This window comes from Etheostoma cragini, chromosome 12, assembly GCF_013103735.1.
Source record: "Etheostoma cragini isolate CJK2018 chromosome 12, CSU_Ecrag_1.0, whole genome shotgun sequence".
NCBI lineage: Eukaryota > Metazoa > Chordata > Actinopteri > Perciformes > Percidae > Etheostoma > Etheostoma cragini.
The window spans coordinates 6,217,923-6,245,617 of record NC_048418.1 but is presented as its reverse complement, the minus strand read 5'-3'; the positions used below and the strand labels follow the sequence as shown (position 1 = coordinate 6,245,617).

Sequence of the window (27,695 nt, the reverse complement as noted above, 5' to 3'; positions counted from 1 at the left end):
GTAGTGGCTGTGTGTGCGTGTGTGGGTGCGCGCGCACTTCTCTTTGGATTGGATACTTTCACAGTATTTATATAGCAGCATTATACAAAAAGACATTGGAATTTCACTTTTTACTATATGGAACTTTTGAATGTGTTTATATGCTGATTTTTAATTCCATTCTGTTTCGAGACCGTACCTTGGTGTTAATGTATTCCACTAGAATATATTGAAAGATGTTTCAAATATTCTTCCATTTAATTCCCATGATGTGAATGGGCAAAAATATTAGAAACATCCTTCAGTATGATACAAAATGATAGAGCCTAGATACCTAGAATACCTAGAGCCTTAAAATGATCATGCAGTGAATGAATCAGCACAGTATCAACAGTATTAAAAAGGTAGTATTCATTAAAAGACTACTTACTACTAAGCTTTTTTGGGGGGGATTGAAACCGAACAAAAATAATATAAAAAGGCTGTAGAATTGGTACACAGGGTTTTCTATAAGGTGGTCTACATCTGACAGACAGGGAATGGGTACAGTATGTCCAGTATAGAACACTGCATGCTGTGTGTGGGCAAATCAAACTGTTAATTAATTAGTGTATTTGGGCTATGGTGGCCTTTGTTGTTGTACCCACACGGATGACATGTGCTGTCTTGCAATGTGGCTTCCTGGCCATGTGCTTCTTTACTGAGGAGCATCTGCCAAGATAAAGGCCACCCTTTTTCAAATCAATACATAATCAATGTTTCCCTCTGCGACTAAGCTAATGCTTTATCCCCCAGGCCTGCAACAAAAGGAGCTTGCTGCTGAGGCACAGAGCAATTTCTAACAGCATGAAATTGTTAGTTTCCATTATGGAATTATGAGGAAGCACAACATTCTGGGGAACAGAAGAATCTATTAAAGCTTCAAAGATTTTCTGATCATTTTCAGCTCTACGTCATACAGACACTTTCCCCCCCCAAATGTCTGACCGCTTTTACATACTTAACATGTATGCATACATGAAAACTGCATTAGCTTTGTTATAGTCAGTTATTCAATAATACCAATGGCAAAAACAACAGCCTTGTTTTTATCTTTTTGTCAGTCTTTTGTCTTTGTGTTCACATGAGAGCTTGTGTTGCTCTGACAAAAACATCACACTAGGACCCCCTAGCGGCCATGCTGCTCCTTACATCAAATAGTACAACTGAAATGTGTGTATAGAACCACAATCCCAGCTACTTGCGTGCTGAAAATGACAAAGTTCCAATGAGCAAATAACTATGCGATTCTCAAAATGAACCAAAAATGTCTTACAGATTTTCTTTGGTTTAAAACAAAATGTAAATAGTTTGAACAAAAAAAACCCAGATTTTCCTCAGAAAGATGTAATTATTTTATTGCCATGGCCAGTTTTGTTTAGCAGCTACTCTTAACTTTTAGCTGAGGTGAAGGCATGCAGTCCCGTCAGGAAACTTACGTAGAAAGTAAAGCATCCACAAACACCGGAACAGAACCTGTTAAAATTATTTGATTATTTTCAGAGATTTAAAAAGGTTAAATGATATTTCCAATGCTAGGGAGTTTTTCCTCGCCACTGTTGCACTGTTGCTTGCTCTGGAGGGAACTACTAGAACAGTTGGGTCCTTGTAAATTATGGAGTGTGGTCTAGACCCCATAGACACTATCTGTAAAGTGTCCCGAGATAACTTTTGGTATGAATTGCTACTATAAATAAAACTGAATTGAAAAATAATTTAATTGCTGATGAGAATCCACGCTTTTTTAAAGTAAAAATTAGCACACAAATACAGAATATTTTCTTCTTTATTTTATTTTATCCAGTTCCATAGCAAAATTAAACATTACACATGTATTTCTTTTTACTCAAGGATGTCACTGAACAGCTTCCGCTTCTTGGACTCGCCTGTCTGTATTTCCTGCCAATGAGCTCTTCTGTGTATGAAGTGGGAAAGGGCAAATTTGGCCCACACATGGCGAGCAAACTGATCCGACCTCAGCTGGCTTTCACCCAGCACTGGAAGGTAAGGGGAGATAGGAAAGGAAAGTTAGTGACAGGGATGTGAACTACAGACAAAACGTATAACCAAATTACCAAATAACCAAACAATCCATCGAGCCTGCCTTTAGAGTCAGGATTTGGGCAACGGTTTGTATTACCTAGTTCCTGTGCAATGCTTTGCCTGTGACTGACTGTCGCACTGTTCCATATGGCTTCCAGCACCCGACTACCCAGCCTGGAGCAGGCCATTGGAACATACTGGCCCTGGGAGGACAAAATAGTCAACACGAAGAGTGATAAGAGTAGATAATGTCCCTGTGTAGTTGACAATGTTTCACTTCAAAACAGAAAAAAGAACAAATGTTAATTTCAGGTCAGAAATAAGAATATTAAATAAAAATATATTCCTATGCCAGTAGTTTTGATAGTTTCCTTTTTTTTTTTTTTTTTAGATACCAAAAATATGTTCTGGTGTACGTTAACAGGAAAATGTTAAGAAGATGAGTGGGGATTTTTTTAGGGGAAATACATTATGCTTTCTATACTTTTTGTAGTGTACAATATTTCAATGCTTCCTTTCATGTGACTCACAACTATTTCTTTTTTTATAGTGGAATTAATGTATGATTGTTCATTGTGTACTGTTTGACGGCCAGTCTGAAAAAAATCACCCTGGGAGGCACAGATGGACAACCATATCTGTTGTCCATTGAAATAACTTTATTGTGTTGAGTCAATACACTGATTTCCAATAGCCATGCACCTACACAATGTGATGTGTGTATACCTGACCTAACCCAATTACCAATGCCAAATATTTCCCAGGGAATAAGGGTTAGTTGTGGGATAATGTCTAAACGGCCGCTATGTGTTGAGTCAGAATGTCAGTCTGAATACGGTTAGGAAGAACCAACACCAACAACCACAAGGATGTCCTGGATGTCTTTCTGAAAAATTAAGTCTTAAGGTTACATTTACATTGCTACGTTTTGGTTTTGAGCAGAGTTTTAAGCCAAAAGCTCTGTACACACAAGTGTTTGTAGCCCCAGTACAAGACTAATCTCTGTTTAAAATAACACCCAAATTGTACATCTCATCAACATTCTTGTATAGTGGGCATGCGTGTGCATGGGTAAACAGGAGGCAGCATGTATGCTTCGCCCGTTGCTGGTAGTTGCCATGGTAACATTAGTCGCTTAGTCTCAGAATGAGACTTCATGACCCAACCAGGCAGTGAAACATTGGTGTCGGTGTTGACAAAGATCTCCCATAGGGATTACAAACCAAGATGGGGGGGGGGCTCACTAGAGTTTTTAAATTTCTCCATTTCATTGTACGGTCTTTTCCAGAGGGTGGAGTCTACATAGAGACTGGAGTCATATTTAAAACAGATATAAGAAGCAGCAGCATTTAAAATAGAGCTGTAACCTGTCCTTTGACAGTTGTTGTGAAATTCAACAGCATGGCCTACCACATCTTAATGGATGGGACTGTTGTTGTTCTATATTTGTTAACAAATCCGATTTAAAAACCAAGAACAAGCTTTGTCAGCCTAAATGTCAGTAATAGTATCTAAAACTGCATACAGGAACTGTGAATAGCTAAAAGAAATTTTTTTCATAGTGACAGCTAGATTGCCCCGGTAGTCATACCTCCAGTCTCTTGAGGATTTTGCCTCTGCCCTTGTCACTGGATGAGGTGATGAGGGCCTGGAGGACGTGGCTGCCCGACGGGTCAGAAGCCAGCGTCAGGAGGTCAGCGGGGCTCAGAGTGCGCAGGCTGCTGAGGAGGAGTGAGCGCTCCTTGAACTTGGTCAGCGCCTGGACCAGCCGGGAGCCGTGGTAACAGATGGATGACAGAGGGACCTGGAAATGATCAAGAACACAGAGAGACCTGCACCTCAACATCAATATGCTGTATGGTGCATTCATTTGTCGTGCAGGTTTGCCCTAATTATTCATCCGAAAGGTCAAGACTTCCAATGCCCCAAATCATTCAATAAGACTCTGGGTTTTTTACCTCTGTCTGTATGTTGCCCTCTGCTGTGTCAGAGTGGTAATACACCTCATAGGTGATCAGGGACATGAAGAGAGGGAGGCAGCTGACGTGTCGAGAGCCGGGCTCGGCACAGTGGAACGCCTGGAAGGCAACATGTCGACACGGTTTTCATCCCCCACACATCAAACAATAAGTAGTTTTATGGTGTCATGCACTTTTGGTTTCAGTCATAAAAAGAGGGAGAAATAAATAAAAAAGGGTATGGTTATATTGATTTAAGACCCCTGTGGACCGTTACATCTCAATTATAAACACTCTTTGACGCTTACATGGAGGAGGCACTGCATCATATCCTCCTGTTTCTCTCCACTTTCTGCACAGCTCTCAGCCAGTTGGACAATCACACCCATGTGACCCGCAGCCAAGATGGCCTCCACGCCTTGGATCAGCTCATCAAACAACTTCAGGAACTATGGAGAAAGAGCGAGAGAAACAAAATGGGAGTAATCCTTGCGATCATTAAAACCCTGACTCTAATCCTGCACTGTGTGACGCAGACAATCTGACCAACCAGTTTGTATTTGGCCGAGGCTGCGGTTAGCCTCTGTATGGGGAAGTTGGCAATGGAATGGAGGGCCAAGTCAACCAGCTGACCCTTGAGGTGGTTCTTGTAGAGGTCCCGGAGAAGGGACTTGTGGGATAGCTGTATTATTGTCTCAATGAGGTGACTGGAGGCCTTGTCTTTGAGAAAGACCAGAAGTGGACTAAAAAAGAAGGACACAAACAAAGCCAGCAGTTACATGACATGTCATGGCACAGCGACACATTCCTGGACAGAAAGGGAACGTTGTCTGACCTCACTCCTGGAGCAGCACTGCGACTTGTCAGGTACTCCATGATGCGTTTGAGGAGCTGTTTGCAAAGTTTAGGCCGCTTTCTGTGACACACAGTCAACATGGTCTGGAACACGACACTTGCAACCGCATCAATCACACTTACTAGGAAGGAAAGAGACAACGGGAGAGGACGATGCTTCTTAGACACTTCTGCTAATTTAAAAGGTGACCTCTGGCAAACACAAGTTATTCTTACATTCAGTGTTTCTCACCAAAACAGATTGGGTGTATCCCTGAGGTCTAATAAACACAGTGAATGCATTTCCTTCGAGAGCTTATTGATATTATTATTGCTATATGGGTACGGGTGTACAGTGGCTTGAGAAAGTTTACACACCCAGGCTAAAGTTGATTTAAAAAGAGGAATTAAAAAAAACATCTTTTGGAAATTGATCTTAATGCCTTAATTAAAAAATGTAGGGAAAATCCAACCTTAAGGACACCAATTGTTTTTTGTGAATGAATAATGTATTGTACATAAATGTTCTTCCCTATGTTAAATTCCCATAGAGGCAGGCAGATTTTTATTTTTAAAGGCGAGCTCATGGACCCAGGATACTATGCATCCTGATAAAGTTCCCTTGGCCTTTGGAATTAAACTAGTCCCGTATCATTACATACCCTTCACCATACCTAGAGATTGGCATGGTGTTATTTCAGTTAGGTTAAAAGCAAGTGTGGTTTGCATTGAGAGATGATTTTATGGAAAGTACCCTTTCCATAAAAAGGGCGGCTGTGGCTCAGTGGTAGAGCGGTTGCCTGCCAATTGGAAGGTTGGTGGTTCGATCCCCGCCCCTGCAGTCATTGTCGAAGTGTCCTTGGGCAAGACACTGAACCCCGAGTTGCCCCCGGTGCTGCGCATCGGAGTGTGAGTGTGTGTGAATGTTTATCTGATGAGCAGGTGGCACCTTGTACGGCAGCCCCGGCCACAGTGTATGATTGTGTGTGAATGGTGAATGTTCTCTGTAGATGTAAAAGCGCTTTGAGCAGTTGTTAAGACTGGAAAAGCGCTATATAAATACAGCACATTTACATTTACATTTACCCCTATGCCCCAATCAATTTCCAAAAGATGTTTTTTTGTTTATCTTTAGCATGGGTGTGTTAACTTTCTCAAGCCTCTGTAGATATAGATAGCACCTTTTGCTTTGTAATACCATGACTTCCCCTCGGTTATAAAGTTCACCACAATACAAAGTCTTCTTGTTCTGGCTACGATGAGGAAACATTTGCTTGGGTTGGATGAGCAATGACTCACGATTAACGTTGTCCATCAAGGTGTCTGTAAGACTTTTCAGCTCGTACCAAAATGCGGTGGGAATCTCAAAGTCTGTCAACTGTGGAGCGACGTTGCGTTCTTTTGCACCTGGGAAAAAAAAAACAACGACATGAACACAAGATAAAAGAGACAAGCCTCTGTGTGTAGAGGTCTGACCCACTGGGCCAGCCTCTCACAGAACTAGCCAACAGATCACCAGCTTTATTTTCTTCCTGCGTTTCTTGTTTAAAACAACACCTAATGGATGAAATTATTTTACACTTTAACATTTTACACTTGTTTTCTAGGGTGAACAGCACTTTCTAAAGTCAATGTTGCGGGACACTGGGCACACAGGGCCACCGACTATCAACAGCTTTGTTAGGCCAGGGGTGTTCAAACTGAGGGAGATGCAGAGGGAGACGTGAGGCGGAGACACTGCATGAGGTGAAAGGGACAGGTGAATGCTGTTGTTTTCTAAAATTAACTGTAAGGTACTTTCTGCTTTTTGTAGCTAGGCTGTTAATTTGGCCGCTTGCCAACACAGTCACTAGTTCATGGAGGCTTTATAAGATACTTTCAAAATCTTTAGTGCCTCAAATCATGCTCATTATCCAAGGCATAACTCAGTCACAACATAACAGACATGTTACCGACACTTTCATTCAGTGTGACTTACACTTGCCGAGGATAACGTTATAAAAGGTATTCATCTCGCTAAATCTATGTAGAAAATCATAGAAAAGACAACTCTTTGCACCTCTAGAACTTGCCTGATAATCATTATGTCGAAAGTTGTATCCGTCTATCAAAAGTACACAATAATAGCTGCAAACAGGAACAGCTGCTAGCTAATTTGACTGAAATTCGTCTACTAGGGTGCCCACAGAGTCAGACTTTGAAAACCTGTGTTAGGCCAAGCAATTTATTTGTGTGCGTGTGTACCTGGACGAGTCTCAGTGCGGGCTGGTCCGAGACAGCCGGCCAGCACGTGTAAAAGTGTGCGGACCACGTGTGAGCCATGGACATGTTTGATGAACTCTTCGCTGTTGTCTCTCACCGCCTTACTTAAAGACAACACCTGGGCATCCAACACTCCACAACTCTCCTCTTCTTCTTCTGCGGTGGCAGACGACTCTAAAAATGAATGGATACAAACGAGACAAACAAGGCAGGGTTGTTATTTACCTGTTAACTGCAAAGCGTTTCATACAGTGATGATGAGCCGCCCCCCACTCAGTCACGACACGTGTATTCTTACCTATGCACCTGGACATCTGTCTGACTGCACTCTCCACTACGTGGCCGCCGCACCGATCACAAGAAACCGTTTTGAACTCGGACCCTAATTCTCCACCCAGTTCAGCCAGCACCGTGGCCACCTGGTCAGGGCTGCACAGTGGGAGCAGCCGCTGCAGGGTGATGCTTCCCGTCTGGTCCATCGACACCACCGTAGCTTTACCTCTCACTTCTGTCAGGACGTTTTCCACAAACATCTCTACAGAAGAAACAACGAGACAAGAGATAAGAGATATTATACACAGGCATTGTATTTCTGGCGGTGGCGGAGTCAACTAAAAAAATAACTATAATGGAACTGGCAGCTTAACCTGCTTGTTATATCTCAGGAAGTCTGGCTCGTTGAAGGTACATTGCTAGGATAAAGCCCGCCGGCGCCGGATGTCCCTCTTCTATCACTATCTCCGCTATCTAACAGTGGGTTTACATGTACTAAAGTAACTAGGTCACTAGGTGTAGGGCTGGGCGATATGGAGAAAATAAAATATCACAATATTTGAATACAAATACCTTGATATTGCAACAATATTTTAGTGTTGACTCTTGGTGCTTTCACAAAATATTTATACAATGGGATTTATGATAAATAATCATCATTAATGTGAATATAATGACTAAGTCTTTAAAGGCTTAGGTTCCAAATCATGGAACAGCTAGAACAGTCTGGTAAATTAAGAAAATTCACACTTTACTGTAATTCAGCTTACAAAACCAGGAAAAAGACACCGCTTATGTCATATTACGATATTCAAAATCTAAGACAATCTCTAGTCTCACATCACACTATTATTACTAGTTCTAATTATGTGTGTATTGGAGAATGCATGTATGCAATGTAATCATCTGGTTACTGGAAGCTTTGTAGACATGCAGCTCTCCAGAATTCTCCTCCTGTCTTTAGAGGCAAATTTTTACTATATTACAGGTTTTCTTGTTTGTGATAATTTAGTTCCATTTGAACCTGTTGTTGTTCCTTCACCAACAGAGGCCAAGTTTCTGAAAAGTAGCTGTACAAAAAAGTAAAATACGGTCTGAAACTGGAAGGGGGACAGAGGATCTCTGATTAAAGATTAGGTAAAGAGATTATGAATGTGACCAAACCTTTGATGCCAAAGTTTGTAACCGTGGTAAGAATCACACAACATCATGCAATTCTTGCACAGAAGGGCTGGAAAATGTATTGATATTTATTTTTAGATGATTTCAGAATTGATGTAAGATTTCTTTCTCATATCATGAATGAGTCCTGGTGAAATCATTCTACAAAGTCTGGTTTCTTTTGGAATATCTTGGACTGAATATGAGTAGGGCTGCAACTAAAGATTGTTTTCATGTTTGATTAATCTGCCAATGATTTCAATTTCTCTTCTCATTTTTGTTATAAAATGTCAGAAAATAGTGCAAACTGTCCACCCCGAGAGCTAAATGTGACATTTTGCAAATTCCTTGTTTTTCCCAACCAATAACCTACAGATATTTATTCATATTGTTAGCCCTATTTTATAGTTCGTTTTTAGTGTAATATGCTTTTCTGCGGCACATACCCAACTTTAAATCAACTTTCATGTCTTGATCAAATGTCCAGAAAAAGAATCTGTCTCACCTCTGTCCTCATTATCTTCAAAGCCTTCACTGAGTCTTTCCCCAACTCGGCGGAAATAGCCCACACTCAGGGCGTCCAGACGCTTCCTGCCACCGTCTCCCTGACCCCCTTTTCCTTCTTCACCTTCCCTCCTCTTGCTTTCTCCTCCATCTCCATCTTCGCCGGGATGCTTCCTCTTCTTTCCTTCTCCTTTCGTGGGCTTCCTTTCCTCTGTTTTTGTCAACATAGCTTGGACCTTACAGCATGCAGGTTACAAGTGGAATGCCTGGGTCTTTCTGGTTAGATGGGATGCTCAGTTTGATCTTCTGACTCTAACAGTGAACAGATGAGGGGACAACATGAAGTGATCATTAGAGTTTGATGGTTAAGTCCACATTATCCTTATTCATCAAACAGCAAGGCTTTATTAACATTGGTTTACACTGTACACTCATGTTACTAAAGCGTTTGGCTTTAATGTAAATACAAGTGTTTTATGCAGTAAAAAACACTGGTTAAAAAATATATATATATATATATATATAACCAATGTTTACCAAACGATTACCTATAGTGAGAGCCAAAGTACAGGATTAGCAAAAAGTGGGAATGTACCTATAATACTAGTAGCGATACTACATTATCTTAAATGATGTTATTACAGGCTAGTCTGACCGATAATAAAATGGAAAACTTTAGAACATATCAATTAAAAATTAAACTAATGGTACAGAAATTAAGCCGCCAATGTAGTTTTGAAAATTAACAGCGGAAACACTTATATATCTGTTTAGTGGATACGTCGGACTAGTAATCAAGGTTAATGTCAGGGAGGCCAAGTTGAAAATGATTTGTAAACAAGAGACTTAGGCACCAGCACTGCACACCGAATTTACCTTTGGCTACAAATGATTCAGACGGTGTCATGAGTCATGTATCCGAGGTCATGGTAGTTGCCGATAAGCGGTGAAACGTATGGACGTGTTCTTTAAAAAGGAGTTTGGCTAAAAGACGAACACAGCTGAGAAGGCTGCCATGCTAACTCGCTGCATGACAAATGTGAGCAAACTAGCTCGATATTTTTTTCGAAACGAGTGGACATTTTAACAAATTCTTCAAGAACATTTAAATGAGACATTTAGTTTAATTCTTACAAAATATGCATCTGAAATCAGGCAAGGCAAAAAGAATGTAGCTCGACTCACGTGCCAGATGTGAAGACCGTAGACCTGTGTTTTGGACGCGTGGTGATGACGTAGTAATGGGCGCTGCTTACTATGCTACTACCAATTTGTCAATTTGTGGGTAGACATACCATATAACATATACATACATAGACATAATACAAGCATATAACACACTTTATTATGTCTATGGGGTTCCCAACTTGCTTGTCTTTTTTTGGGTCTCATTTCAAAATTATTTAATTATTTTTTTAATCATGCCATTTATTTATTTATGTCCCCCCCATTTCTCAGAAAGAGACACTACCTTAATATTCCCGTACTGTGTTTACAGTTTACATAATTATTATGGCCTCTGACAATTATAAAGTACCACTGTAATACTGTGTCAGCTTGCTAGCAACAAACTCAGTTTGACAAAGCCTGAACTGAAAATGCCTGACCGGAACAATCCTACTTCTATTAAAAAGGTTCTCTGAAAAACCAAATCTACAGCGTGTTAATAATTGTAATATAATAAAGTGCACTCAGCCTTGGTTGTAACCACCAGATGGCAGCATGGTTACTTTCCTGATGACGGTGCACACCCTAAGCCAAGCCTCACTGTAGGTGCCGTTCAGAGCTGTGACAACAAGGCATGCAACTCATTAAAATGACTTGCTTTTGACTTGCGAAATAATGGTCCGACTGCCCCATTTCTGAAGATAATGAGAGCATTACTTCCTCTTAAATGTGACATACCCCTGCCTACAGTCTGTGTTTAATAAATGAATCAGAGGGGAGGCAATTTGAGATATTGTCCTTTCTGGTCAGAATGGAAACAGGACATGTAATACTTTCCACAGGTAAACTGCAGGAGCATAAGAAAGTGGAATAGCTTATATGTTGAATATACAACATGTTTTAAAACTGGCTTTTAAATGTCCGCTGATGAGGTGTATCCAAGCGAAATTGATTTATTAGATCTTCAAAGACTACAATGAAGGACATTGAGATAAAGAGAAGTAGATGATTTTGAGATTACCAAGTTTTCAGCCATGTCTATTTGTCGAGTCCACCAGTTTGGGGTCCAGAATGTCATATCTCAAAACCTGAGATGATTGTCTTTGAATTTGGAATCAGATGTCCCCACTGACTCCTTAACCCCCGTCCCCCCATCCCTAGTCCCAGTTTATTCCGTATTTATGTTTAATATGTTTGTGTACTGTATAAATATTTACTAAGGCAAATTCCCTGTGGCTGTAACTTACTGTGGCAAAAAAACATTTTCCGATTATGATGACTTGTAATAACTATAATGATTGTTTAACTTTTCCTCTCGCGCCATCATCAGATCAAAACTGTTCCAAGTGTATAGTTTTTTGATCAAATAATGACATTCACATCAGCCTAAGCTGGAGTTTGTGTTTTGTAATAGTTGTTTTTGTAGATTAGGGATGGTAGCATGTTGATGTTAGACACTTGAGGATTGCTAAAATGGAGACACAAAATAAGTAAGACATACACAATGCTTTTCACTGACAATGTATAGAGAGAGAAACAAGTTTTTGGCATAAAAGTAAATGATTAGATTCTGGTCTGCTCTTAATACATTCTACAATACTTTTCATTAAGAACATACGGCATATCCTGCCTAAAATGTGTTCGGAAAACACCTAGCTTTGCCTTTATTAGAGGAGTAAGTGAACCTTAAATGCTCAGGATGTTTCAATAGCAGGAGCAAGAGCTTTGGTGCAGAGAGGCAAGGCAACACATACATCATTTGTTCAACAGCAGCGCTCCCATTGGCTCTGTCTGTTTGTGTACATCTCCTAAGCAACTGCCGCACATGAATCAGCCCGTGCACAGCACATGAATAAGCCTGTGGGCAGCAAACTGTGAATGAACACTGCAATTCAATAAGAGTCACACTGACTTACGTGGAATAATTTCATCATACCATTGTGAAACTTTTGATGTGAGAGCATACAACTTATGAATCAGAGCAACAGTGATATTCGTCTGGTAAATACTCCACTCCTGCTTATTATAGGCGTGAACAATACTTATAGAAATAATGAGTTAGCAAAAATTCTTCAGCACACGCAAAAATTGTCTTTTTTTTCTTTTTTGGTCACAGGAATGGCTACCTGCCAAAAGGTTTTTGGGAAACAGGGTGAGAAGTTATCTTAGTAATAACAGTTGAAACAATATGGCAAATGCTTTGCCCTCTGACATATAAAATAGTTGGAGATGTTGGGAACAGTGATTATTTGTGGTTGTATTTTTTGTCAAGAGTTATATACGAAGATTGAAACCACATTCATTTCTGTGCATAAAATGTGAAGCTACAACCAAGAGACCATTAGCTTAGCTCAACTTTAAGACTGGAAAGGGAGAGGACAGTTAGCCTGGCTTTGCCCACCAGTAAAAATCTTTCATACCTGTACCTTTTTTTAATTAACATATATCTTGTTTGTTCAATTCATATAAAAAATAAGTGTAAAAACATCAAACAAGTTAAAGTGAGAGGTTAAGTAGTGGACAATGTTTTGTGACTATTTCTAGCTGTCCCCCTTGTTTTCAGTCTTAATGCTAAGCTAGGCTATTTTCATTTCTAGCAATAAGGCAAAGCTGGACTGTCCATTAAATATGAAGCTACAGCCCAGGAGATCGTTAGCTCACTTTAATGAATGAAAACAAGCTGTAACACATGTATTAGTTAGCTTTAGAAGTGCTGAGAGGCAGATGTGTTTATTTCCAAGCTAGCTGTTTTGCTAGCTGTTTTTCTCTTCTGTCAATCTTTATGCTAAGCTAAGCTAATCGGCAGCTGGCTGTTGCTTTATATTAACTATAGTCAAAATAAATGTATAGTTTCTTAAAAAATGTCAAACTATTCCCTTAACAAAGCCATTCAGTTAGTGCTGTTTTCATCCACTGTATTGTGTGGCTAATTTGTATGTAAAACAGATCATTTAGTAGTGTGTATTGTGGGTCTGTGTATCTTTTTGATCCTCTTAAGTTAAGAAAATGTCAGAGGAACTTGGTTAGTGTTTAACATATATATGTCAATACTGCGCATACCAAACATATTCTCAGTGACACTCTTTGACACAGGGCCAACGCTAATGTAATGTAGGTGCTCACATTTTATCTACTTACAATGAACCACAGCAATTGATTCCTTTATTGTGTTTTTTCACTTCTTTTTAGTATAGCAAATATAACACAAAGGGAACATTTCTCCCCAGTCCATAAAATGTCTCCCACAGTCAGGAAGTTTCCTTTGGCCCGCTGCTAGTTGTTTGGTTTCCCGCGTACAATGTGAGAGCCAGGGCCCCCATCTGTTATGCTCGGATACTCAGCAAACCCAAATCATCTTTGTTTCCTCTCACGACCACTGTTCTGCAGAAGCCACAAATGTTGTTAGTGTCATTTATCACATTGGTGTCAAGCCAGCAAGATGAAAAAGACTGGTAAATCGTCTGCATTTTTCAAAATACAAATAGTTATGGCACAAATATATGCTTCTAACCTACAAATCTTCTAAAAAATATATATATATATCTGTTTGTACTGCAAGAGAAAAACTGCATGGTTTGGGCCCCAAACTGCACAGGATTAGTAGACTAGGTGAACCCCGCCCACTTTGCAGGCAGTTTGATTTTTCCCTGCAGCTCGGTCTAGAAACCTGCACTTTTAATTCTCTAGCTTCAGTTCAACATTTTCTGGAAGCAATCACAAACTGGCTCATCTACCTATTGGCGAGTTTAACACGATGACAATCGAGAAGCTTCTTGTTTACATTCAACATAGCGGCCACCTAAGCGCAGCAACCTGTTGATGCCGCTGTCACTTCTACATCACCCGGATCGTTGGTCTGATTGGTTGAAGGACTATCCAATTATAGTTGGTCAGTTGGTCACGCCTCTTGTGCAGAGAAAATACAGAGCAGACTCCTCAGACCCATGCTCAATCTCAAATCCATTGAGTTTGGCTTGGTCTAGTGAAAGCCAAACTACAGGATTACCAAAAAGTGGGAATGTCTGTGAAGGGGGAGACTTGGGAGTTCCCAAATAACTAATTTTCATTCAGCTATCTTAGGGTAAGAGGTCAAGGCACCCCTTTAAAAATGGCCATGACAGTTTTTCCCCTACAAAAACATAGCCTAAATTTGGAGCTTTATTCAGCCCCCTTCCCGACAAGCTAGCATAACAAGGGTACAACTGGATTCCATAACACTATATTTTTGATTCAATACCACTAAATTCCATCTAGCTTTGAAATGGAGCCCGCTATAATTTTGAGAAAACATTCGGGACTGGAGGCCCAGAAGCCACCCCCCGTTCTTGCATTTACTCTAATGCTGACAGAGGAAGGCAGATTTAGATACGTATCTTCAGTTTTCCCTAGTAATCAAAATTACGTATCAGATATGACTTCATTATGATCTCCTGCCAAACCACAAATTAGTGGTATACCTTTAGTAGTCCAGACTGGCTGTTCTCATTGGTTGCTGGCACTTTGGAAGATTGGAATCTATAAGCCATATTACCTTGAATAAAACATTCATCACATTGTGCTTTTGTTGAGTAGATGCTTAGGGCTGAAAGCAACAATATGCAATCACAAATGCACGGTGGCCATCTTTTTAAGGTTTAAATCTGTGTCAAGTGAGTTTAAGGTTGCCTTTTTGGGCTTGTGATCAGATGGTTTAAATTTAGGATGGGACTTTATTGGATAAAAGGTCACAGTGGGTGTTTCCTCTGAGGTTTCTCTTTACTGACCAACAGAGGAGAACTGAAAGTGTTCAGGGGAAGTTTAATGTCCTGTAATGCTTTAGTGACTCCCACAAAACTTGGAGTGGAGAGGTTTAACCTTGAATAATACACATATCACTCAAACTGTGGTTTTGTTTTATTTTGGTGGTTATTACTAGGCCTTATCTTAACTTTTTGTGTAGGCTAATACTGCAGTGATAGTAAGCTGCAATGTACCCAAGTCTATAGGTTGAAATTTACAAATACACATTATTGAGTGATCATGCATAAGAACTCACCATACATACACACACCATGAAATAGCCTACCTATCTCTTTCTGACCTCCTTTGACTGCAGCTACCGCTCCCTTCCCTGTATTGGAAAAGTGATGATATGAGATTGCGTAACGGTTTGGCTCCAGACTACATCGTGTGTGTGTGTGTGTGTGTGTGTGCGTGTGTGTGTGTGTGTGTGTGTGTGCGTGCATGCGTGCTAGGCTCGCAAACAGCGCGCGACCATATCGCGTTTGATGCAACAGGACCTCCTGGTGGGTGTGGGAAACCTCGGTCCATACAGGGTGGGGCTGGGTCCGCTGAGTTGGTAGGAGAAGGGGTGTGTGTCAGCTTAAAGATACCGTGCACTACATTCCGGGACATGCATGGAAGTATTCTGATTCAAGAACGGAGCGAGTGAAGAGGAAAAAAAACTTTGCAAAAGTTCGACCCTGTGAGATTCCTACCCGGGACAATCGCAGAGGATTCATCGCTGATCCAGAGACGAATCCACACGGATAAAGTAAGATTTTTAGTCACTCCTAGGGGCCTATACTCCAAGTATTTTCTAATAATAAGCGAGATTGTACGTGAAGTGTAAACGAGCATGACCTAACGGTTTTTTCTTTTAGGCGAGAAAGTCTTTACGATAGAGGTTTATAGGATGATCCTCCAAAGAGAGGGAGGCTCACATCCTAGACAGACAGAAAGAGACATTTAAGCACATTTTTACCATGCCATAACTACATAGTATTGTAAAAGTTGGTCTTACTCCATTTATAAAGTATTTTCTTGCCTTTGTTGAACTTCGACACCCTTAATTTTTCTCATGGTCTTGCTGTTCTTGGGTGAAGTTTGCACTGAAGCACTTAATCTGAATTGGTTGCTGTTAAACTTGCTTTGAAGGTACAGTATGTGTGTATGTATGTATGTATGTGTGTGTGTGTATATATATATATATATATATATATATGTACCTGACAAAAATGGCATGTGTCTAACAGTTTCGTGACGAGAGACGTAACAATAATGGAGATGTATTTGAAAGATGGAGACAGCTTAGAGCCCAAAAGTAGCCTATGCAGAGTTGACTAATTTCCTCCTGAACAGGTAAGCATTAGCTTGAGGCTAATTTGTCACGGCTACAAGGGATGGAAGTGTCCGGCGGGTGGCGAGGATGGCGATCTTGTTGTGTTTTAGCTGTTCCTACCGTAGATCTAAGAACAAAACGCTTGTCTGTCAGTAGGGTACAGAGAACTGCAGTAACAATTTTAAACACTATCTGTCAGTGTCACATATCGCACCTTTAAAAAAAAAGAAAGAAGCCTTGTTCTTAGAGGTAATTCCTTCATTTCATGCCTTCAGCCTTGTTGGTTGGTGGCCAATCAGCTCTAGCTGGTTCCCTTTTTGTCTCGGAGGCCTTCAACGATGTGCACTGCATGTGATGGCATTCCTGGCTTTTACTCTGCTGTGACCTTTTTCATTTAGTGTTCCTTTTGTGCTCATTTTCAAGTTCATAATTGTATTTAGAGGTTGTATCAGAATACATTTACATAGTTTAAAAACCACCATATTTTGTTGTACTGCACATTGCTGCAGCTCCTCTTTTCACCCTGTGTTTTGAGCACTCAGTTTTAGCTATAGAGCATTTTTTTTGGAGCAGTTAGTGAACAGTGTTTTCTGTCTGAGATGGTAAGTCCCTTTGGGGTGGACTTTGGGCTTTTTCACTTTGTTAATCTATAATGTGCACAAAAAAGATATATAACACAATAAAGGAAAGGGGAAAAGCCAAAAAGCCTAATATGAGCACTTTAATCAATAATTAATTGTACATCATGGAACCAATATAACCAGACAAACAAGCCTGGCCATTTAAATCCGGTTTTGTTTTAAAACAGTGACTTGAAGTTGAAGTGCTTATCTCAGAGGCCAGTGGGCATACCAGAGGTGCTAGCATGCCAACACAAACCGACTGAAGAGAAGTGCAAAAGGAGACAGTATAGTGGAAAAAAAGCGATACAAGTATTAGGGAGAGAGGGGAACTCTTGTTTTCAGGCCTGGCTGGTGGCTGTATTATTAATCCATTTAGGTGTTTATGCATTAAAGTGTGAGGAAAGAGCAAGGCTACCAAAAATTAGGAAGGGTTTTTCATGGTTCAGGAGGTTGAGTGGATGACTCTAATTGGGCAATCGTAGGCCACCTAAGGTACAGTAGTGAGATAAATGTCCTTAATTAAAGCCCGGGAAGACACTAAGAACTTATAACTGCCAGAAAAGCTTTTGATCATTTGTTATATTTGAAAATAATTCATATTTGCAGTATTATTCGGCCAATTGGAATTATATCTTGCATAAATCACAAATTTTAAGTCACCTATTGTACGGCCCGGGAACTTATTACTTAAATTCATTACTCACCAAACCAAAATGTGCTGAACCTGTTAGGATTTTCCTTTTGTTTTAATTTACTGATTGCTTTTTTTAGATAGAAGGAAGGCAGAACGGAAGGGGTCAGTGACCGTGACTTTAGATTTGGGTGGAGATCATGTTGAAATACATACAGCTGACTCAATCCATTGTGTGAACATTCATAGTCACAATGAATATGAATGTATTTGCCAAATATTTAGAGGATTTGGAAACCGTTGGAGGGAGGAGTAAGTCATCTGACCAGCAGATGAACTCAGAAAGTCGAGGAGTTCATAAATCAAAAGTGAGCATAGATCACACACACACACACACAGAGACACACACACACACACACATACACACACATACAGAAATACACACACAGGCATGCATACTGTATTCTATACTTACACATGGATTTTGAAGGTCTTATCCTCTGAGGCCCCCCTCCCTACCACCTCTTCCTCAGCTGTTTGCCCATTGAATGGCACCACATAACTTTGCTATCATTGCCTTTTTCCCAAAAACCAGTGTGCTTAGCCTTTGCGTTTGATATGCCCGTCCCATGCAAATATATAGCCATCAAATCAATACAAAAGTAACAGCGAACAAAGACTCATTGCTCCTTATCTACGTATATGCAAAAGGTACTGTAACATTCCTCAGATGGCACCGGATGTCACGCCATTATCACCTGTCCAGCCCCAACTCAAGTTTTACTTTGCAAAACAAAATGTTAAAGCATAAAAAAGACAACATAATGACACACATTGAGAGAAGCACCTAATCAGCAGAAAGCATAAGCTTCAGACCCTCCTCCACGGCGCGCTGGAGGAGGGTCTGGCTAGTCCACAAAGCATTTGGGGATGGGAGGAAACATGCTCTGGTTTATTGCCATTTCTTTAAACCAATCACAACCGTCTTGGGCGATGCTAAGCACCGGCGATTGGTAAGGAACTTGTGTATGTTTAAAGGATTTTTTTGTCATGCAACAGAAAACTCAGATTGGACAGTCTAGCTAGCTGTCTGGATTTACCCTGCTGAGGTCTGAGAAAAGGTTAACCATAGCCCTCATGAATCGGCCTGAGTTTAAAATGCCAACACAAAGGAAGGCCAAGGCAATGGATCTCCGGCCTAAGTGAGTGAAATCCAGCGGATTTTCTGCTGGCAACCGAACAATCTCGGAAGTGGAACGTCAAGGATACAGATCAGATTTGGGGTAACCCCTAGCAAAACGTGTTAGTGTTAGCCTCAGTCTTTTACCAACATGTCATACAGGAAATCCTTAAATCTTACTGGTGCAATTATTTCTTGTTCCATATCCTTCCAAAACAACATTTGTCTTCATTTACATAGTAGCTGAGACTTCTCAATACAAATGCCCAGTTGTACTGTTTAAATGCATGCTCATCCCCCATCTGATTTTTTTGTATTGAAGAGCTGACCATTTTTATATCAGGTCGCTTACCATTCCAAATATCACTATTGTCATTATAAGCTTGATCTAGGCGTTGGGCTATCGTGGAAAGTGTGTGTAGCAACAGTAACTAAGGGGGGGACAGGGCTTAGCAAAGGACATTTGTATAAATACGAATAATCACCCTACAAACGGAACATCTAATACAGCATGTGTTTACTTAAACAATGCTTTTTCTCCTGACTATGTGCATTACTGTAGCTCGTTACAGTTTCTGGGTGTTTTACAAGAGCTAACAAAACTCCAGTGGTGCTGATAAAGATTTATTTTTGCGTGCAACGCCACAGCCCTGTGTGGCTTTTTTTGTTAGAATGGAGAAGTTGCAGATGGTAGGGAAAAAGCAGGGAAGAAGGCAATGATGATCTCCCTCCCTCTTTCTTCATTGTAGCAAACACTTTTTGCTTTCACTCTACTAATGTTGTCATTTGGCGTAACCCACATGAACCCGATTTTAAAATCTGCGGATGGGCAGGAAGGCCGGCTTATCTTAAACGTGACAAATTATGTAATTTTGCTGTGATTGTTAGTGCACTGTATGAGGGTGGGAATGTGACAGTGTGATAAATGTTATTCACGAACGATTTACAGTACTGGACACATCTGCAGTGTATGTGCACACACAGAGACATACACACAAACTACATTGTTACGCAACAGCTGGGTCTAGGCAGATGGAATCCAGCTGCTTGTAGAAGGTATGTTAGATTGCTCAGGGAGTGTAGCCGACAAGGACGAAAGGCTATCCCAGAATGATTTGAGAAAGCCTGACGGCCGAGGAGAGTGCGGATCTGTATTGGTGGAAGAAGCACATTGCCAATGACCCCTCTGTCTAGTGCACTCACACTATTGTTGAACGGTCAGGCCTCTCACTTCTGCTGGTTGTTGCAGATAGGTTTGGTTTTACTTGTCCGTCTCTGACATTTCTGCTATTTGCGGCACTCACGTCATTAAAAAAAATCATTTACGTTAACAGCAGCATCTTTTTCAAGAAACAATGTACCCATGGCTCTGGATAAACCACAACACAGTCAGCAGTTTTCTTATGATGACTGTTTATTTTGAAGAGACTAGTTCCAAGAAAAGCTGTTTACACCAAGGTCTGGGCATCAGACAAATATTTCAAAACCTGGTCAAATGAAACTCAAACTATTTGCATTGATAGACAGCTAAAGCCGTGGTTCACAACCTTGGGAATGAGACCCCCAATTGGGACCCAAAGAAATCTGATTGGTAACAAGAGGATTAAAGAGATGATAAGAAAAACAAATCACTTAATCAGTAATTTGTACTTTTTTCTTAACACACTAACTCCATTAAAAGCAGGAGGACTCTGTAATGTTATCTGTGACAAAACAAAGTAATGACTTAATCTGATTTGTATCTGCTATTCCTGAAATCGGTGTCATAAAGTAAGGGGGGCAATAGGCAAAAATGCCCAAAGAAATTAAAAAAATGGAATGGACATAAAATAACGTGATTTGGGGGTAAAAATTGCCCCCAAGAAAAATTATATTTACCAAAATAATATTTACCAGTTTAGGTCAACATCTTAATACTACATTAATGCATTTTTCTAAATTGTCTCCTAGAATGCCAGGTGAGCGGTTGACAGTAAGAGGCACATCGGAGGTGGGGCGTTTCTCCGGAGCAGCCCCGCCCACCAGGGTGGAGCTGACCATCCACAATGAGGGGGAGAAGAAACAGGAGGAGGGAGGCTGCCGTCGTTGGTTCAGGAAGATGTGTCCGTGCTGTTGTAAGCGCCAGAACAGCACCTCATATGATGTTACAGAAAAGGTGGAATATGTCAAACCCCCCGCTCCTGCAAAGCCTATGCCTGAGAATGGAGAAGCAAAGGAAATAGAAGGTAATTTCAAGGACTTTTGGTGTAAATATTGTGTTTACATTGTAACGACTAGCTTCAGTTAAACTTGGCAGTTTTTGCATGTTGCACATATCTCAAGAATTCCTACATATCCATAGCAGCAGTGACACAGACACGTACTAAAATTACATTTCATGTTTAACATTTCTCTCTCAGAAATGAAGTTGTCAGTGTGTTCCGTGGACCTGCTGAGCTCCAAGATGGGTCAGAACAGAGAGGAGCACCACACCGACTTGTATCACGGTGACGAGCTGATCATCCGCAGAGGACAGACCTTCCAGATAGAGCTGGAGCTCAACAGGCCCTTCAATGCTGACAATGACAAGCTGCATCTGGACTTAAGAACAGGTAGGGAATGGATTGACAGTGTCTTCCAACAGAATCTAGGATTTATCTGATAAAGAAATATCATCAGTATTATCATTCAACTGGAACACAGCATAAGTTTGACCCTCCCAGCCTGGTAAATTCCTACTTCTTTAAACTAAACCCCAAGTACGTAACACAGACTCTCTGTTAGAGGTTTGAAGGCCCAATCCAAGATGTTAAGATAAGAGGTGGTGTTGATGAAGGCGTACTTGAATTCATCTGGCAGGGTTCTGGTTGTATGTCATAAGGCATTGGGAAGCACTGCTCTAGAGCCACAGAAGACATTATACAACCCAGTTTTAGCTGAAGTCCACACCAGTCAATTTTCAAAGTCATACGATCCAATATTCAAAAATTGATTTATTTCCACAAAAAAACGATTTGCCATTGTTATGTCCTTAGTAATGACTATGTGGAAACAGGCTGTAACCTGACACCACAGTGGAGTCAGGAAAGCTGCACTTCAAGTGTTCAAGAGCTATGGCTCATGCACATAGGTAACTAAGCAACAGTGGGCTCTTGAACCTTTGACCTGCTGCAACCATTGCTCTGCCCTGCAAATAGTTTTTTTTTTGTTCGGAAAATATACATTTTCGAATATTGGATTGTATGAGATCAACAATCGACTAGTGTGGACTTCACCGGAAAACAGGAAATAAACTGAGACATGAGTTAACACAACTTTTTATTCCTTTCTGTCACATCTACTTCAGTCAGATTTGCTCGGTCCCCTCATAAAGAATCACTTCACATGACTTGGAACTGGTAATGAAATTTTGAACATGTTAAGAGGCAAAAAAAAAATGTTTAAAACTTGCCCTGTTTAAGCCTGTTGGGTGCTAATGCTAGAAGGAGGACAACAGGGTGTATGCAGCACCGATTGTTGTTCTTGCTACTGACAGCACTCCAAACAACAAAGCTACGTGTTGAAACCGACTGGAATTCTCTTTTATTTTGTAAAAATGGTGCAATGCCCCTTTAACTGGTCAAAATGCACATTTATATCGAGCAGCAGTTTAATCATAACCACACCACATGTTTTAAATTCCACCCAATACCCCACAGTGTTTACAGCTCCCAGGCTGGAGGACACGGGACACCTCACTCTGGTATTTACACGCCTCATACTACAACTAATCACTGCACACTTGGGAATAAATGGCCATTACATCACTGTAGAGAGGTGATTTACTGCCACGTAGTTACATGGGAAGAGTGGAGGAGGAACCGAATTGACATAAATAAATATAGCCCCCCACATTCAACAGATTCCCATTATCTTCGCTGGGAGGAGGTTCTAAGTGCGGCACTAAAAGCAGTGCCTTGGATCATTGTAGCTTTCAAAGCCACCTAGTTGGTCAACGTGGATGCTGAATAAAGATTACCCGTTAATTTTCAATAAAGGTGAGGCCGATCCAGCAGAAAAGAGATTTGTTTTTCATTGATATCCTTCTGAACATGAGGTAAGAAACCACTCCAGGCTGCGGTTGGATGGAGAACAATGGTTTCTAAATGAACTCTAATATCGCTTCAGCAAATGGAGCTAAAGCCCAGCAGGGTGTCACAAAGCAAATAGCTTAGAGGAAAGCATCCAAAAAGTTGTTAATGACAGGGTGAATTTGTTAGCCTTCAGCAAAATAATCAAGCCAAGTAAAAGGGAACATCCAAGCTAACACATTTTCTTGGCTTTCTGCAGCGATGTGTGCATACGGGCAGTGTGGGAGCTTCTTACCCAAACAAGCTGTGCCCAGGGCTGTGACGTTTGTGGTTCACAGTTTGTTTTGTTTGTGATATCCACTGTGGGAACAGCCTAACAATTACTGTTACATGAATAATCAAGGCTACTCCGATGTTGCAGTGAAGTCCTTCCAATGCCTTTTCTGTAATCTGAATTTATTTTAAATCAAAATGATCACGGATTACTGAAAATCAAAGGAATTGAAAAGCACTTTGTCAAACTACACAACTTGATTTTAACTTGCACATATAAAGCAAAATGTTGTTAAAAAATACGTTAAATGCACAAACTCAACATGTACAAATGTACATGTACACACATATACATACACTTTCTTTAGACCATATTGTAGCAGACAAACTGTTACACTATTGGGTGTTTTTCATCTTGGTCATCCCCCCTGAAAGGCTATTCAAATATATGAATGTGTTCCTGTATTGCAGAGGTGTTTTCTTTATTTGTTATTCATAATTCTCCATATACATTGTTTTGTTAGGTATTGTAATAGCTCTGGCGGTTCACAGCAAATCAGTTGCATACAGTTAACCTTAATCTTGGCAGTTTGGGAAATGCAATACATACATTTAAAAAATAAGAGCTAGCTAAAAAAAATAGAATTTCCCTCTGGTTTACAGTCTTTGTGCTCAGTTAAGCAACAGTGTCATGGCTAAAATGTCATATTTAACAAACAGATATGAGAGTGGCATCAACCTTCTTGTCCAATTATCCATAAGAAAATAAAAAGGCAAATTTCTAAAAATGCAGAATTATTCCATTCAGTGGCTAGATATTTGCACATAAATTTTAAGACCGTGTTGTACAGTACCACATGAAAGCATTAGCATAAAATGCATTGTAAAACATCATGCTTTTGTTCGTTGGGATTGTTTCCTTTATTTATCTTTAATGTAGCTTTCTGCTACAACATGACTCAACTATAACCCGTGTGCTGTAGGTCCCCTGCCCATGGTGTCCAAAGGCACCCATGTCATCGTCCCACTGGTGGATCATTTGGAGGATGACCGCTGGGAGGCCAAGATTGTAGAGAAGAACGTCAACAAGATCAAGCTGTCCGTCAACTCGCCAGCCAGTGCTGTGATTGGCTTGTATGGGGTCACGGTGACAACAAGCTCTTCAAAGGATGAGGAGCCAACTACTTACAACTCCAGCAAGAGCATTGTCATGCTCTTCAACCCTTGGTGTGAAGGTAAGATTGGCAGTGGGTGTGGATGAGGGCAGAGGTTTTACAAAGACGAAGGCTCGGAGTGTTAAAGAGAGGAAGGAAAGAAGACGAGTCATAGGTGAGAAGAGAGAAATGTAAGAAGAAAAGACAGACAGTGTTACATAACGTTTCTGGAATGACTTATATGCTTACTTCTAAGTAAAAAGTCAATATTTTTCTTGCAGTAGAACTGTCTGATACGGCCCAATTACTGGGAAAAGTGTTCCTAGAACTTAGCTGTTGTATTACAAATTGCATCAGCATTCTGATAGCAAGCACTGGCACAAAGTAGATGTTTAATATGTGAGACGAGACCTGATATAATGTAACACAAGGGGGAGAAAGGCCAACTTAATCCACAAGCATTCTCCTGTCCATCAAAAAGCTGCAGCGTGACCCTGTATGTAACTATGAGAGTTTTATAATTTCACTGGCTAAGATTCAAGACACACTGAGTTATACCCTTTAACCACCAGGAGAAGGCAGAGTAACATGATTCTTTTCACATATTATCTGTCTCATGTACTACACTCAGGATACAGTGACATTTCCCGCAAATATGACAACAAATTATTTTTTATAAAAGTTACTACTGCAGCTTTAATATTGCTAACATATTAGCAAACTGATGCCTATTTACACACCCAGCTGAGCAACATAAGCACTTGCGGAAGATTTTCCGGCGACTGTTGAATGTCATATTCACTTTCCTTTGAGCACTGGGGCCTGTTTCACAAAAATAGACTTAGATAGAACTAATAGTCAGACTTCAGATACATGTCTAAATTCATTCCCTCTAGTTCTACTATAGGTCGAATTTGCCAGGTTTGTTTTGCCATGTTTGTGTAAAAAAAAAACGAAGGCATTCTTATTCATCAGTTCATAAAGCTTTGAGAAATGAGGTGCACTGTTTATTCTGCCAGGTTCATATTCCTGAGCACTACAAATTATCCGCACAGGATATTTGACAAAACAAAATGTATTTGCAACACAGCAAAATAAAAAAAACTCTGGCCTGGATTTGATAAAAACACACAGTCTTTTATTATGGCTCGGCTGCTTTTGGCAGCAAGCCCAATCTAGTCTTCCCTCTTTCAATCTTTTCTTCCCAAGACCAATCTCTCCCTCACGCTCATAAAATTCAAAATCCTACAATTACTTTATAAAAACGCCATGGGGCGAGCTCACAGTAATCTTGCAGCTGGTGACAACCTGTCCTCTCCCTCACTTTTACTGCAGTCATGTGTATTTTCTGTCTTTAAATGCTTCTCCCATCCAGTTGCACTTCCAACTTCTTATCTGTTGACCCGATCCTCTGTTTTTTGGCCTCCTGCTCCTTCATATCCCTGTGTGTGTGTGTGTGTGTGTGTGTGTGTGTGTGTGTGTGTTAATTATCACAGCTGCCAGATGCTGTCAGCCTCAGAATTTCTCCTGTAAAATCTCAAGACACTCTGTTACGCTCCACTCACCCTCACTCCCTCCACCCTTTCTCTCCCAAGCATATCTTTCCCTCCCTCTCATTTCGTCTCTCATGACTTTGTGAAATCTCTTCCTCCCAGTAGATTTTTCTCATGTACATCTTGAATACTCTGATAATTTTACTGTTCTCTCTCTCTCTCTCTCTTTTTCTTTTCTTATTTCTTTCTTTCTTTCTTTTTGTCACATTCCTGTACCGCACCCACTGGTAATCACAGTGGCCACTGCAAGAGATAAAAGCTGAGGAAAAACAAAGACACCTATTTGTGATGTTGATGTTAGGGGTACACACCCAAGTCTGCAGGGCTGATGTCACTCAGAACAGACTGTCTCCCATAAATGAACGTGGGCCCCACTGCAAGGTCAATGGCGTCATTGTGCTTCCTTACTACTTCCTGGCTTCCTTTGGGGATATTTTAAGAGAATTTATGGAGAAAAAATCACATTCTTAAGGGGTTTAGTCACTGAAGAGGTGATTAAAGCATGGATTCGTTATGTTCACAAACAGAGAGCATGCCAAATTCCTGAATAGAATCTATATCATTAAAACAAATCATCCATTTCTACAAAGAAAGTGTGTCCTTGTATTTTCTGTCGAGGCTAGTTTAATAGGATCAACTGTAGTTGTATGTAAAAATAATACATTTAAATGTATACTACACAGAATGTAAAACTGTTCCCTCAATGCTATATTGTTAGTATTATATAACGCCAGATTACCGTGATATAATGTTGTCATGTCGTTTCAGAGGATGTGGTGTTCTTGGATGACGAGGAGGAGAGGAAGGAGTACGTTCTGAATGACATCGGAAGGATTTATTATGGCACAGAGAAACAAATAGGTGCCCGCACATGGAACTTTGGGCAGGTATGGACTGGAAAGTGCTGAACGCTGTTTTTTTTTTTTTTGAGGGGGGGGGGGCTTTTCCCTTTATTACAGTGGATAGACAGGTAAGGGGCAGAGAAATAGGGGATGACACGCAGCAAAGGGGCGCAGGTTGGATTTGAACCCCCGCTGCAGGACTTAGCCAACATGGGGCGAGCTGTCTTACTGGCTTACGGTTTTGAATGATCCTTTTAATCACTGTCTGTGGCTCTCGGCCCATTTATCCCCTAGTAAGAATGTATATTTTTAAAACAGTGTCACGACTATATAGTTTTATTCTTAAGAAATACTAAATCATTTTCTACAACAGCTGGGCACTGTTGTTTGTAACGTTCACAAAACAGAGAGGAAGCCAAATTCTTGATTAGAATCAAAATCATTAAAGCAAATTAAATGTTTCTCAAACAGGAGTAAACTGTGTCTGTTTGTTGGGCACTATTTTCAGATGCAGAATGATACACATTTAGTATATGGTTATGAATAAAAGTTGGAAAATGGGATTTAAACATTGAACATTTATGAGTTTTTAATAGTTTCAGTCAAGTGACTTCCATCCAGTATGATCCACAGGCAAAGGTTACAGCTCTAAAACCACCATGGATTGATTTTCTATGACACAGTGAAATACAATATACAGGACATCAGACAGTACTTTTCAGCAGGATCAATTCATTGTTGGCTACTCCTGGGATTTGTTAACAATAAGAAAAGCATAGACTATCAACCCAGTATCCTGTAATTCTTATACTTTTGTAATATTGTTAGGTCTAGGCGTCTCAAAATGAAGACATCATTTGCAAAATTATGTTCCTGCTGTAAGATGTGTATTGGCACCAGGCCATTCTTATGTCAAGTTTCTTTGCAAATGGAAAGTTGCACAGGGCAGCTTTCCGTTTTTGGTTTCAGTAGCCTTATCAGTCTTCCACCATATGCCATCCATCCATCCATCCATCTTCGACCGCTTATCCGGTATCGGGTCGCGGGGGCAGCAGCTCCAGCAGGGGACC

The 27,695-nt window shown here is 40.5% G+C and overlaps 2 protein-coding genes across 3 annotated transcripts in view; one reads left to right on the top strand and one right to left on the bottom strand.

The window, feature by feature from the left end:
- Window positions 1–1,857: 1,857 nt before the first annotated feature.
- Window positions 1,858–10,288, bottom strand: LOC117953598 (nucleolar protein 9). 2 transcript variants are annotated; one of them, XM_034886755.1, is made up of 13 exons: window positions 10,053–10,064; window positions 10,015–10,019; window positions 9,055–9,363; window positions 7,414–7,650; window positions 7,098–7,289; window positions 6,153–6,260; window positions 4,855–4,996; window positions 4,570–4,762; window positions 4,328–4,468; window positions 4,020–4,139; window positions 3,653–3,865; window positions 2,159–2,264; window positions 1,858–2,015 (listed from the first exon to the last, which is right to left on the bottom strand). In XM_034886755.1, the coding sequence occupies exons 3-13, from the start codon at window positions 9,278–9,280 to the stop codon at window positions 1,861–1,863; spliced, it is 1,833 nt and encodes a 610-aa protein (XP_034742646.1). In that variant the 5' UTR covers window positions 9,281–9,363; window positions 10,015–10,019; window positions 10,053–10,064; the 3' UTR covers window positions 1,858–1,860. The 2 variants fall into 2 exon arrangements, with proteins under 2 accessions (XP_034742646.1, XP_034742645.1); XM_034886754.1 differs by lacking the exons at window positions 10,015–10,019; window positions 10,053–10,064 and adding an exon at window positions 10,239–10,288.
- A 5,216-nt stretch (window positions 10,289–15,504) lies between these two features.
- The window catches only part of tgm1l1 (transglutaminase 1 like 1), a 20,454-nt gene continuing 8,263 nt past the window's right edge, over window positions 15,505–27,695 (top strand). The window contains exons 1-5 of the mRNA XM_034887520.1: window positions 15,505–15,753; window positions 20,705–20,979; window positions 21,154–21,345; window positions 24,060–24,311; window positions 26,552–26,670. Coding sequence (XP_034743411.1) covers window positions 20,706–20,979; window positions 21,154–21,345; window positions 24,060–24,311; window positions 26,552–26,670 — 837 coding nt within the window. The 5' untranslated portion in view covers window positions 15,505–15,753; window position 20,705. The remainder of the gene's footprint in view (window positions 15,754–20,704; window positions 20,980–21,153; window positions 21,346–24,059; window positions 24,312–26,551; window positions 26,671–27,695) is intronic.

Bases quoted from the DNA above. Each gene is read 5' to 3' on its own strand.
- LOC117953598 (XM_034886754.1), bottom strand. From the start codon at position 9,280: ATGTTGACAAAAACAGAGGAAAGGAAGCCCACGAAAGGAGAAGGAAAG. The intron at 7,651-9,054 runs GTGAGACAGATT...TTTCTTCTGTAG, and splicing joins TGAAGATAATGAGGACAGAG to AGATGTTTGTGGAAAACGTC. The intron at 6,261-7,097 runs GTACACACGCAC...TTTTTTTCCCAG, and splicing joins CCGCACTGAGACTCGTCCAG to GTGCAAAAGAACGCAACGTC.